The sequence below is a fragment of the Corvus hawaiiensis genome, chromosome 4 (genome assembly GCF_020740725.1).
Source record: "Corvus hawaiiensis isolate bCorHaw1 chromosome 4, bCorHaw1.pri.cur, whole genome shotgun sequence".
NCBI classification, from domain to species: domain Eukaryota; kingdom Metazoa; phylum Chordata; class Aves; order Passeriformes; family Corvidae; genus Corvus; species Corvus hawaiiensis.
In genome coordinates, this window is record NC_063216.1 from 39,679,900 (window position 1) to 39,694,359 (window position 14,460).

The 14,460-nt window shown below is 35.9% G+C and overlaps 1 protein-coding gene across 14 annotated transcripts in view; it reads left to right on the forward strand.

Moving 5' to 3' along the window:
- Positions 1 to 14,460, forward strand: part of PPFIA2 (PTPRF interacting protein alpha 2) — a 294,096-nt gene that overhangs the window by 181,179 nt on the left and 98,457 nt on the right. For 12 of the 14 annotated variants that reach the window (XM_048302575.1, XM_048302562.1, XM_048302563.1 and 9 more), the window contains 2 exons: positions 4,941 to 5,105; positions 13,615 to 13,689. In XM_048302575.1, coding sequence (XP_048158532.1) covers positions 4,941 to 5,105; positions 13,615 to 13,689 — 240 coding nt within the window. The remainder of the gene's footprint in view (positions 1 to 4,940; positions 5,106 to 13,614; positions 13,690 to 14,460) is intronic. The other 2 variants (XM_048302565.1, XM_048302574.1) reach the window with 1 other exon arrangement.

Sequence of the window (14,460 nt, forward strand, 5' to 3'; positions counted from 1 at the left end):
TTAATTTCTCCATTTGTTATCCTGCTATGAACTTTCTTTACAAACAAGTTTTTTGAAAATAATGTAAGTTAAAATATTTTATACTGATTAAAATCGAGGTCCTGTAATAGCAAACTCTATTGAGTCACACTAATTTCAACTTATTGAGCCATCATTCCTAAAAATGAATGTTTTAACTTCTTTAATTTTCTATATGTAAATCAGTGTCCATGTAGTCACGATGGTGTAGTATAACAGAATAGGTGATAACCTACACTGATGTAGTTTATACCATTAAATCTAACCATGCATTTCCATTTCAAAGAAATCAATCTCTTCCACTAGTGCTTTGTAAGTGATTTGTGAAATACGGGAAGCTGGGTATATTCTAAAAATTTTCTCTCTTCTTTTTCATTTAGTTATAATTAGCACTTTAAAGATGCTACATTAATTCAAAAAATATGCACCAGAGCACTTTTCAGTCTTTAAATAATTATTTTTATACTTTTTTTATGCTTATAAAAAGTCCAGAGCTCCAGAAACAATCTTATTTACATAAGATACAATTATCAGCATGGCATCTTGAGCATCCTAAAATTTGCCCAGCATAAAACTCCCTTGTCAGATTATTTCATCATTCATTGTCAAGCTTATGCTTTCCAGTAGGAAAAGCATAGCAATGATGCGTGGGTGATTCTGTCCTACCTGCTGCTGTTGATCTTCATCTTCTTTTCTCTGCAAGATGCCTGTCCCTCTGAGTGCTTGACAACTGTAACAGCTTGACACAGTGTGAGGGAGCAGAAAATGCTCAGCAGCCCATGATCACTATTAATGCCAGAGTTTAATTGCAGCTTACTGAAATTCCCTAAACCTGTTTCTAACATTTTTGTAGTTTAAATTAATTACCAGCATTGTTACAATGTTATTTCATAATAAAATCTTGTGATGTTCTCACAACTATTTGCAATATTAATTCTTGAGCTACTTTTGGGGAGGAAAGTCTTCAGCATGCCCACAAGTTATTGTGATTTCCTTCAGATGTTAAACGTTTGTTGGAAACATCATCATCGTCAATGTCAATTTTTTATGTTTATATTCCCTTCCCCTGTCATTGTAGCCCTGAGACACTTCATAATTCTGTCAGTGTTGTTGACATTTGCTGTTCCCAGAGAAGCAGGGAAGATCTGTTATCCCTTTTTAAAATATAATTTTAATTGGGGAAAAGTTGAATAAAACAGCAGCTATTGTTACATGTCCAACGTAGAGCAACAAAAATGGTGAAAGGTCTGAAGCACAGGTCTTACAAGGAGCAGCTGAGGGAGCTGGGGGTGTTTATCCTGGAGAAAAGGAGGTTCAGGGGAGAACTTATCACTCTACACCTGTAGCTAGGTGGGGGTGAGCCCCTCCTCCCAGGTGACAAATGATAGGACAAGAGGCAATAGCCTCAAGTTACACCAGGAGAAGTTTAGGTTGAGTATTAGGGAAAATTTCTTCACTAAGAAGGTTATCAAGCATTGGAACAGGCTGCCCAGGGAAATCGTGGAGTTACCATACCTAGAGATGTTTAAAAGATGTGTAGATGTGGCACTTGGGCACTTTTTTAGTGGACAATTTGGTAGTGCTGGGTTAGCGTTTGGACTTGATGATCTTAGAGGTTTTTTCCAGCCTAAAAAATTCTATTATTCTGTGACTCTAACATTTCATCAGAGCAAGGGGCAAGGATTTACTATCAGGTTCTCAGTCACAGTCAAATGTCCTACCCCTGGGGTTTTTTCTCTTTCAGGAGAACTGGGAGTAATATTGCACTAAGAGACCTGGTTAACAGTAGTCCTTGCTCAGATGGTTTTGCTGTTAGCAGTGCTCACAGAATTTGTGAAGAAATAGAGATGATTTTTGTTGAAAAGCAAAAATAAGAAATTCTTACAAACCAGAAACCTATGTTAACATGCCTTCTTGGGCATTCCTAGAGCTGATGGCAAGGAAAATTCCAGTGTTCAGAGGTATTTTCCAGAAGAATGGGTGACTTCTAGCAGCTTGAGTCAAAAAGAACAGAAAGAAAATGTATGAAATGTCCACAAGCAGTGGTTTAGTTCTCCATGGGTCTTTTGACACTTAGCTGGGATACCTGTATACAGTAAAATAGGCAACACAGCACTTGGCGCTCGATTTATTGAGTAACTATGAAATGTATGCAGACATTGGCATATGTTTTTTTCTCCTCTGAAATGGTAGTTCTAAGCTAAAAGCAAACTTAGCTTTTGTGTATATTAACACAATTATATAAACCATTGTCCTTGGTTTAGTATTATGCATGTTTCTAACATGGCAGTAACAACCTAAAGTTAAATATATTATCTGCAGCTCTGCAAAAAGCTTGAGTGCTGTACTGTTCCTCCACAATCACCCCATTAGAAATTCTGAGTGCCCACCACTCTGCTCTCTTATACTTGAAAACCTTGTTGAACTTGGTTGTGTCTCTTCATGACTCTCTTCAGTCCCCACTCTGCCTTTGCTCTAGCAAGTTTCTTGTCTTCTGTCCGTGCTGACTTCTGATTCCCTTTTGGGATCGTCTGTCTGCACCAGTTCAAAATGAGGTTCTGGATGCATGTTAAGGGTTTTTTGTGTGCTCCTTATTTATCTCTCTGCTGTAGGTTATGTGTAATTCTTTCTCTCATGAATATTCTTCCATGTGACCATCACTTTTCTTCTCTCCTAAACCAGAATTTCCCATTTGCCCTTCCAACTATGACTTGCATATAGGATCTCAGAAGTCCCTGGTCATCACAGCATTTGTCTGGGAGAGAAGTCATTTAGGGTAGTAGGACACCAAATATGAGAAATTTGCTCAGAGTCAGGCTGAAAAAAAGTTTGCCAAGGTTTTATTACTCTGGACTTCTTTAGTGGCTATCACTTTGAGCATTAGACAACTACAGACCTATGGAAGGAATGGCCATATTAAAAGTCAACTGTGGATCAATGTTTTCCCTTTTATCCCAATTTCTTCAGAAATCTGTAGCTTTTTGGCTGGATTTAGACTGATCCAGATGTAGCTATGATGCATTGAAAAGTTCCTGCACAAAGAGAACAGATCAGGATGAGCCAGGCTCTAATAGAATCATCCAGGACATGGGAATGACTGTGGGAAAATCTAAGTGCACAATATGGATTAGAGTCAGATTCTGGCTACCCCGGGGCTATGAAGTGGGGTACAGTCAGGCTGCACAGAGAAGGAAATGTCCTCACAGACTCTTTGAAGAGACAGGGCAGAGAGTAGGTTGCAGAGTTAGAAATCAGCTATTGACTTGCTTTCCTCCAGCTCTTTCCCAGATAAACTAGATGGCCTAGAAAAACCATGAAGATACAAGAATTTAGACCAAAACACAGCAATTCAGTTCTATTCATCATAGCAATTAACTATTTATTTAAGAGCTACTATGAACAGAAATACTCTGTAAATATTTGGAAAATATTCCGTTCTCATTTACTTTGCAAACTTCCCACAGCCCCATACTGAATGCTTGATGGCTCTATCATTAAGAGGTCTCTTCAAACTTTTGTGCTACTTTGGACCGCCTCAAATAATTAAAAATCCACCTATATCTGCTGTCAGCCCTCCAAGGATGAGAAAGCTTCTTGTTCATTTGCTTTTGATAAATACAGGCCACCACTTGGATTCAGAAATTTTAGGGAGACCCTCCTTTCTTGAATTGCAGGGAGTAGTTACAACTCTCATTGTACTAACATTGTTCACATATGCATTCACTACTTTTTGTGAAGAATATAGTTATTGTAACATAATAACCAGGTGCAAACCTAAACATGAGAACCATGTTTGATGCAAAGATGACACTGAACAATAATCATTCCTGACTTAATATAATATCAACATACTATGTCTCTAATGCAATTGCCCTCTGCTTTTGCTCTTCTATATCTATCAATTCATGTAAGAATAAAAACCATTATGTGACTGAGAATATTTGTGGATTACAGATAAATATACATATTTACAAATAGTAGCTATATTAAGAACCACATCAAAGGAGAAATAATAAGTAATTATCCAAGTAACTTTCAGATTTCCAGTTCAATGACTTAGATATAATTGTTTGTTGTAATTACAATGCATTTAACATGCATTCTGATTCATGAATTTAGCTACCCTGATTTAACCTTACAGCTAACCAAGTCTCTTTAATGTTCAGCCTTTTAAGAACAGCAGTTGTAGCCCTATGAATGTATAGACAAATGGGGAATTTTCTATAAAACATCAACATACCATTTTAATTTTTCCTTTAACCTCAGAGTAATAATGAAAACTAATTATATTGTGTTTTTACAGTATGTTATTTATAGTCTATTTTACAGATATTTATGGACTTCTCTGATTTCCATTGTGTTTGTAATACAAGAGACAATGAACATTTCAAAGCTTGTGCTAGTGACGAACGCCATTAGCTGTAACAGTTCTAATGCGTAGTCTTATAAATCTAGTAAAATATACTGTTCACTTTTGCATATTTTGTTGAGTTAGTTTCAAGAGAAATTGAAATATGTTAAAGTTAGGCTGAATTAATTGTAAACCTATTTAATATTTTTGCATGATTCTTTAGACTGTCTTTGGTGGTTACTTGGTTGTCAATGCTCATCAACTACCATTACAAATAATACTGTAAAAATATGTGATTAATTTAGCTAAATTTAGTGATTCTATGCTTAGTGATTTGTTGTTCTTGCTTTTCATAGCAGAGTTTTAAGTGAAATCATGAGTAGATTTTCTATTTTTTCATTTATTCCATCTGATTTAGAAACATGAAATAATATTGTTAATCCTTCCAGCAATCTCTCCTACAATGAGGTTGCCAAGAAAATTGCTGTTTGGTATCATCCACTTTGTAGTTAGAATTTCTGTGGCATTTAGGTGCACAGAAATTAATAACTTTTTATTTCAAATCCAATAGCTGTTACTGGAGCATTTGGAGTGCCTTGTCTCAAGACACGAAAGGTCCCTGAGGATGACAGTGGTGAAACGGCAAGCACAGTCTCCCTCAGGAGTTTCCAGTGAAGTTGAGGTCCTCAAAGCTCTGAAATCTCTGTTTGAGCACCACAAGGCTTTGGATGAAAAGGTACAGTATGAGAAAAAAGCTTACTAAATACACTCTTTAACTTGCTTAATTGTGCTTTATGATGCAGCAGAACAACAGCATTGTTTGTTTACTCCTTGGAATAAATCCTGCACTTAGAGCATTTACAGGTATCCAGAGAAATCCGTAAGAATGTCTGGCCAATAGCTGTAATGCACTTGAGGTCACTTCAGCTATCTTTTGTAGACAATAGAAGTGACTTTTCAAATTAAGCAAATCTCACCCCTACCAGACATGCTTCTCCTATTTAGCACTAAATAAAGATGACCCTGTGGAATTTATTGGGTGTAAAATGTGCTTTTAAGTTATGGCCATGAAAATGTAGGTACGTCACAAATTTTGAAAACAAACAGAGAGGCAGAATGAGATGTTCCTGACTACATAAGGGAACTTGGCTCTTAGATATTTTTAGGAAAATCTACGTTTCAGAGGTCTTTTTAGCCTTTGCTACATAAGGACAATGTTCCCTTTACAAGTAACCTAACCTAATATAAGTATTACGTTCTTCATTATCAGAGGTAATGAAGGGCCTGCAGAATCAAGGTAAAAACCACTGATAACTGCATCGTCATGCTAATTAAGAGGGTCTTTCCACTGCATTCCTCATGTATCCTGTGCTGGAAAGACTATTTCATGTGAAACAAGCTTTGTACAACTATCAATTATCACCTTGAGTATTGCATACATGAATTCAGAATCTAGTTCATGTCTAGAAACAATATGCCCAGAAGGTGATGTGTCTGAATTAGTAAGTGCCTCAGAACTACATATGCAGGGAGCATGTGAGAAACGGCTCATGAGCAAAGAACCTTGTTCCTTAAGGGGTCTGATTTGGCTGATTTGCTCATTGCTGCTGCTGAGTTGCTTCTCTGTTTGAGATGGTTAGGTAAGCAGGGATGACATTGTGCAGCACAGCGTCTGAAACCATTGACTGCACAGATGAGCTGCATTGTATAGAGCCAGTTTAATGGTCTCACAGTAATAAATTCACCTTTTTTAAACTCAGAAATATACTCAGAATGTTGAATATGTTTAAGGAACTGAGTTAGCTGTAGATATATAGTAATATATATATCATTGGTAATGAAGGGATGAGACACTGTGGGTTATGAGTCATGCTGGGTTAACTATCAAGTTCAAAGTTAAATAAATTTAAGGAACTTAGACTAAATCAAAACTTGTTATGTGTTTAAGTATATCTTTTGGGTTATATGGTCTACTCAGATATCATGAAAGCATCTTTAAAGAAAATCTAGAAAAGGAAATATAATGACTTATAGCCACTGTAATAAGCTTTTGGATGTCATTAAGACTTTAAAAATCCTGTATTATTAAAAGGATCTTTTGAGGATTGATGGGGTTTATGGTCTGAGCTTTCATCTTTCATCCAGCTTTAAAAATCAATAAACTAGGGTAGGGAACTCTCCAGCTTTTATACTTTTTGACATTGTGTTGGAAAAGTATGAGAAATAGTACGAACTAAACCTGAAATAGATTCTGATTATTCAACAGTTGTGTACCTCTTACATATCTTCCTTTTTGAACACTTAGTGTTTTGGTACTATGCGGTTTATTTTACATCCCATTTTGAAAATCATTGTACAGAATTAGATTGAAGCTACATGTAATATTTTGGCTTATATTATAGAAAACTTTTATTTACATTGTTGAAAATCTACCTTTACATTATTTTAAATGTAACTGGTTAAAATCAGTATTCAGCACATTAAAAAATTTTGGAATGACACAGGTAGACATTTTATGCATCTAATTGATGCTTGTCCCAGTGGTAATGACAATTATCACTGTAGAAAAGTCAGCCATCTGCAATCATGTTAACAGAAGATGTGCTCCATTATAAAACAAGTTATAAAATTGATTGGTCAAAATTACTTTTTCCTACATGCTCTTTCCCTATGTGTGGAACCTTTTTTATTTTGATGCAATAAATCATAATTTTACTATAAAACATTCTGAGATAAGTCAATAAAACAGTTTAATAAATTATTTTAAAATAATTTGTTATAAATCCAGCACATATTATTTTCAAGTACATATCCTATATAAAAATACCTGGTTTTGTTACAGTGTCTCTGGAAGGATTGGATCACAGACATTGCATATATCGCCCAGATACTTGATAATATAATGCCTTCACAAATTGTCAGCATTATGGTGATTTTTATTTAAAAATAATGAAAGTAAAAAAGGCTGCATGCGCCCAAATGTGCTAAAAATTTTTTATGGCATGTGAGTCATAGATTCTGCATGGTGACAGAAAAACTATGTAAGTTAGATTTGTTTCAGACCCTTCAGAAATAAGATATCAATCCACCTGTAAAAATGCATTGAAGGTTTTCAGGGATTAGTAGAACAATGTGGGTTGGACCTCTTCAGAGACATCTGGCCCAACCTCCTGCTCAAAGCATGGCCAACTGTTTCAGGTTGTTTAGGGTCCTGTCCCATTACTTCTGAATTTTTCTAGGCAGAAAACATATTTCGGTGTTTCATCACCCTCGCTGTAATTTTTTCCCATAATAGCTATCTGGAGTTTCTGTTGTTGAGTGTTTTATCTGTTCCCTCTTGTCCTGCCACTCTGCATCTGCAAGAAGAAGCTGGCTTTATTTCTTGCACAGCTTCTGGTTAGCTGGTTGTAGACAGCAATGAGATCTCCCACAAACCTTTCCTTCTTCACTTTGACCAGACCCAGCTCTCTCAGCCTGTCTCATATGCTATGACCAGCCCATGGCCAACTTTGTGGGCCTTCATTGAAATCTGCCAGTATCTTTCTTCTACCAGGAAGCCTGAAACCAGATGCAGCCTCAAAAGTCTGGAGGAAAATAATAATTTCCTCCAACCCATTGGCCAAACTGTGTGCTGGCCTTTTTCACCATTCGGTCTCTTCTGCAAAATTGCTTTCTCTTCCCAAAGCCTGCCTCATTCCCTACGGTTATGCCTTTTGTGGCAATGGGATGCCACACGGACTTTGTGTTACTGATCACAAACCTCTGAACCTTGCAGTCCAGTCAATTTTCTATGCACCATGGAATCCATTTCACCAATTCTTATCTCTCAATTTTCTCTAGGGATAAATGGAAGATCTTGCAGAAAACCTCAGTAAGGCAAAGTAAAACACATTCACTGTTCTCTTCTGATCCATGGTGTCAGTTCTCTCATCATGCAAGGCAGTAAGGTTGGCCAGATATCATTTGGTTTTGACAAAGCCACACTGGCTCTCCCCAGTCACCATCTTGTCCTTTTATGTGCCCAAAAATGCTTCTTGGAAGATTTGCTCTATAACCTTACCTGCATTGGCCAGCTTGTACTTTCCTGGATCTTCCCAGGATAACTCCTCTATTTCATGATGATGGACACAACATTTTTGAGTTTTCCACTCATGAGGAATCTCCCTTACTTCCACTACTTTCAAAGTTGAAAAAGGCCTTAACTATGATGAACTGATCAAGTCTCTTGGCATCCTTGCATGGAGTCAATCTACTGTCTTTGGCTTATGTATGTCTTGTCTTCCTGTATTGTGGGTAATGCTTCACTCACACAGACTCTGCTGCTGTGCTCAGGGAGGCCTGCAGGCAGAACCTCACAGTAAAACTGAGGCAAAAAACCATGATATATGATACACTGATGTCACAGCAAAATAAATCAGAAAATGCACACAAAGCTGAAGTAGGTTAATGGATAAAGAGTAATAAAAACTGTCAAAAGTGCACTGGAAATGTATCATGATTCTTTGCAAATGAATAATGAAAACTTTAATTTTTTTCTTCACAAAAAAATTTTGACACTGAAACTATTAATGTAGCTGTTACATTCTTGGAAAAGCATAACAAAATATTTTCATAAAATTTTTGCCCTTTAAACTAACAAAAATATAAAGAAAATATTAAAATTCTTCCTAAATGCAAATTTTCTTTCATGCTTTCACTTCCTACACTAAAACATCCTGAAGGGTAACAAACTCTGCCACAAAACATGACTGATCATGAAAGGATTGCTACATGCACAGTACAAAAACTACAAAACCATCCTCATTACTATAACAAAATGCAATGAAACCTACTAACAGATTGGAAAGTGAGAAATAAAATATATCCATTTCTAGGCAGGCCTACTTAAGTATGGAAAGAATCTGGAATGATACCTTAACCTTTTTCAAAGTCTATTGGCTTTCTATATATTACGTGAAACCTGGGCTTTGCTTTTACCTTTTGTCCAAAAGATAGATCACCACAGAGAGATCACAGCTGTGATTGCATTATTCTGAGCAAACATGGCTATCATTGCAGTTATTTCAGTGTCTGACAGCTCCTTCAGCATCCCTCTCATTATCCCCATACCCCAACCCTGGAGAATGAAAGCTTGTCATGACCTTCCTGTGTGAGAGACAGTCCTGTTTGGCTGAACCCAGTAGGTACCTCCTAGTAAGTAGGCAGTAGTAAGAATATGCTTTTAGTCTTACCCCATTATTTTTATGAGATCTTAGCAGCACCAAACAAAAGTCTTTACAGACTATTTTTGCAGTTTTAGTGTATTTTGGGAGAATTTTCGCTTTAGGGCATGAGGATAATCAAAGACTGAATTTAGTTTAGAAATATTCACCATTTTATGTGTCCCTCAGAGAAATTTCATTATGTCTTCTTGGATAAGCTGTGTCACAGCAAATGAAATTGATACCACACTAACCATATTTATTATTATTATTATTATTATTATCATTATTATTATTTAGAAATGTAATTTGACAGAAACTATACATATTTTCAAAAAAATTTTGTATACCTAATTATTCTAACATTTTCAGAAATACAATAAAAAAGCACATGGGCAGTTCTGCTAGCAATTTTACATTTTCAGCATATCAGAAGTTAAATTCAGCAACTGTTATACCTAAGTATAAGGTTAGGTTATATCTCACAAACAACAAGCATTGTTAAAAAAAATGTGAAGTTTTAAACACTAGAACTCAGGAGTGATTGGGAGTAGGACCAATGTGAAATTCTGACAACACTTCTTATAGCCTTTGCTATTGCACAAGTCAGTTGAAATTCGCAGCAGTATTTGTAAAGTGAAAACCTCCCTTCAGTTATTCACCCTGTCTTTCTTAATGCTACAGTTCTCAAATACTTCTCTTACCACTGCTAAGTAGCTGATATCTTTCTTTGTTGTGTTTTTTTTCATGCAATGAAAAGTTGTGGAACTAATGTAAGACAGCACTATGAAATATTTTGTGATACTATATATGAATATACATGGTATTGTTTATAAAAGAGCAAGCGATGACAGTATTTCCTAGAAATCATTACAACTGAATAAAAAACAGAACCTCATGTTAACTTCATGGTTAGAATAGACATTTAGTATAGAGTAGGTCAGGAAGTACATTGTCCCTATATGCAATTCAGGAAGAACAAAAGACAGAAAAATTATTACCTTACTCGTGCCATTCTATAATTATAGTTAACTTCTAATATCTGTCCAAACATGTTTGTTGTTCTGCAGACATTTTTTCTATTTTGGGTTCAACATTTAAAATGTGCATTTGGAAAGAAGAAACTGAAGCAACTTCTCCAAACCCAGTTTTTTGGTCAGTGTTATGAGAAAAATGTCCAGTTGATCTTCCCAGTGGAAAGCAGCTACCGGATGTTACTGTCTTAGCTAAGAATCAAAACCCCACTGGTTCTCTTAAGATTAATTAATGGCAGAAAAGTATACTTAATATTCTTGCAAATAAAATTAGCCTATTCGTGTCATCGTTGTCACTATCTTTTTATTTATTAAAAGGTAACAAGGAGAACTTTTATTCAATAGACTGCTCATGGAAAAAAGTGATTAAATCCTAGTGTGCAAGTGTTTTTTTTAAAAGCTCTTTATGGGCTGCAGATCTGAAGAGAATGAAGAAAAAATTTGACAGCAAGCAAAAAAGTGGGAAGCTGTTGCTAGGAGACAGAGAAAGATGGGTGATATTTTGCACTGACAGCAGTGCTAACATGACATTGACTATGTTACATTTAAAGATAATGTGGTTGCATTTAAAAGCCAGAAGAATACCCAGTCATCTGGGCATATGTTGGATACACCCTCTAGCATGGAGAGAGCAACCCTTTTCTGCTGTGTCTGTGACACTACAATCATAAAATCACAAAACCCTTTTGACTGAAAGAAATAATTAAAAATCACCTAGTTTGAACTCACTGCCGTGTTAGGGACACCATTCACTGGACCATGTTGCTCTAGGCCCCATCCAAACTGGCCTTGAGCACTTCCAGAGATGGGGCATTCACAGCTTATCTGGGCAACCTCTTCCAGTATCTCACCACCTTCACAGTAAATAATTTCTTCCCAATATCTAATCTAAATCTGTCCTCTTTGAGTTTGAATCCATTGCACCTTGTTCTGTCACTACCTGCCCTTGTAAAAAGTCCCTCTTCAGCTCTCTTGTAAGCCCTTTTAGAAACTGGAAGTTCTCCCCAGAGCCTTCTATTCTCCAGGTATTTGCCCTTTAAAAATGCTTATGATAGCATTTCTGTTAGATCAGTTGACATCTGATTAGTCTTACTTGGTGAAACCTTTTTTTAGTAAAGCTCTATCATGTGCCCAAGAAAATACAAATACATTGAAGAATCATATGAAATTTAAGCAGTGTAACTTCTGAAGTGATACACATGATCTCACTAAGATAATTCTTATGAACTATAGTTACTCACTTGCTGTCACTTCCAGAAAACAGAAAACAGTATAATATACTAATCATGAATTTGTATTCATCATAGTAAAAAAAAAAAAAAATTGTCGGATAAAAATAGTTGGCATTTATTCCAGTTCCTTTTTCTTTAACAAGATAGTGATCTGGAATAATACTCTTTCCCACATCTTACAGAATGAAGATGGTTCTATTTGGGATTTTTTTTGCTCTAAACATAAAGTTGAAGAGGGAATCCAATAAAAAATCCTTTGCAATACATTTGTGTATGACTGAGAAAGAAATGTAAAATGAGAAATAAAGTTAGTGCTTCTGGATTGTAAAGCAGAGCAGATTTCTCCTTCTGATTGGAGTGCGGATGTAATTCTTTATTTTTTTTCTAATAGAATCAAAGATTTCTCTCAATTTTAATAGCTGTTATTTATGTTTGAAAATGAAGAATTAGTTGCAACATTTCCAATGTCACTGTGGCAAATGCGAATCTGAATTTGTTGTTCACTGGTCAGATGAAAGGAAAAAATATATTTTCTGTGCCAAGGCAGAGTTGGTTTCAGTTCCTTTAGCAACTGCTAGATTCAGAGAACAAATAAGAGCCATCAGACTGCAATTTTGGTTAAGTCATTATAAAAAAAGGCAGTGTATTAACTGTGTACATGGAAGGGAGGTGAGGTAAGGTAAGGCAAGGCAGGACAAAGGAAACAGCTTCCAACTGTTGCTCGGTGTTACACTGGTACTGTTCAATGTTGTCACTGACAATAGGCCAAGAATGAAAATAAATGTATTTGAATATAACAGCTTGATAGTCAGAATAGAAACGTTAATTCTCTACCTAGTTTTGCTGAAGTGCCATATAAAAATCGTGTCTCTGGAGCTGTCTGTTGTTTACAGGGAGTGTTGTTTTCAAGCTCTAAAATGGCTGTATAAAACCCACTAGGATTCAGTTCTACAGTGCCAGAGTGTGTAAAGTTTAAGGATCATTCTTCTTGTTCCAGCTTCTCTTAGAGCTGTGACATCCTCAGTAATGCGGCCTAGTTGGTTTGCAAATTCTAACACCCTTCAAAGTGAATGTCAGTGTTAGACATATTATAACGTATTTTTTAAAATACATGCTCCTTTATAAAACACTTGGGCTTGAATACATAGATGTTTCAGAAAAAATTTCAAGTTGCCAACTCATTGTATTTCATTTTGACTTTTTACAACTGCCTGCTTGTGAATTTTCTCTCAATCATCCTGTCCCAAAGCAGCGCTTACAGCCAAAGAGATTGAAGCCTATGACTTTTTGCAAAACTGAAACAAATGCATGATGATATAAAAATCTCTAGTATATGTGCCTGAAGGCAATGCTGAAAGTTATTTTTCAATGAATTTATTGCATTCAGTTACTATAAACAGTTTAGTTATCTTCCACGGAGTGAACTTAAAACATCTGCAAATGTTTTTTTCCTTATCCTTTGTAAAAGATGTTTCTGAAAGTTTTAGTTTTATGCCAAATGTGGTCTTAAATATTTTCGTTTGCTGTGTATTCTATAAAATTAGAGGCAGACTGTGGAACAGCAGTGTGGCATTTAAAGTTTGACACCTCTTTTAATGGGTTAAGTTTTCCTGTAGTTAGGTTTAAATGTTTACTACACAGTATGTCTCATGAAAGGGTTCAACACACATGCCTGCAAATGGAGTGGCAGGGCATACAGTAGAGCATATGGCAGATTATATAATCTTTAAAGACTAATAGAAATTACGTTACTGCACATATTTTGATTTTTCTTCTAGGTAAGGGAACGACTGAGGGTTTCTTTAGAAAGAGTCTCTGCACTGGAAGAAGAACTAGCTGCTGCTAACCAGGAGGTAACATAAAACACTTTCTCCCCTTTTGAGGTTAAATCTCTATAATACTCTGTCCCATGTGTTCCCTGTCACTTTCCTCAAAACTGTCAGAAAAAAACCCCAATAAAACAAACAAACAAACAAAACAAAACAAAACCAAAGAAAAAATTACATCTGAGTAAGCTTCTCAGTGAGGTTTGTTTAAGGTGGTTGTAAGATTAATACAACCTTCTGTTTAGTTCTTTATTCCCTTCTTCTCTTCCCTTGTGAGCAAGCTAAAATCCAAGAGCTAGTGACAGATTCCCACATTTCTTACTGGACTTGCAAAAGGAGTGAACCAACAAATATGTCAGATACTATAAACAATTCAGTAACCTGAATTTCCTTTTTACTATAAGTAAAACACACACACACGTATATATACTCATTATATAAATGTTAACATTGATGAAGGAAGGATTATGGATGACCATGAAATGTAGGTTTGTCTCTTCCCTTATAACTGCAGTGTATCATGGTGTACTGTGGTGCCATGTAACTATTGTGAACTTGGACAGGAGATTTTTTCCTCTTTTCAGACTGTTCTCTTTTGTTTGAAAGGGTGAACAGCAAAACATGTTGTTGTATTGAACAAACAGCTGTACACTACACACATATAGAAAGGAATTCTGCACCCTGGAAAGGTGATTTTGAGGCCACAAACTTTAAAAAATGAAGTCTTCTGGTCACTTTACTATTCCCATCATGTTCTGAATCCACCTGACGTGTGCTTTTAACACAATTAAAAATAAG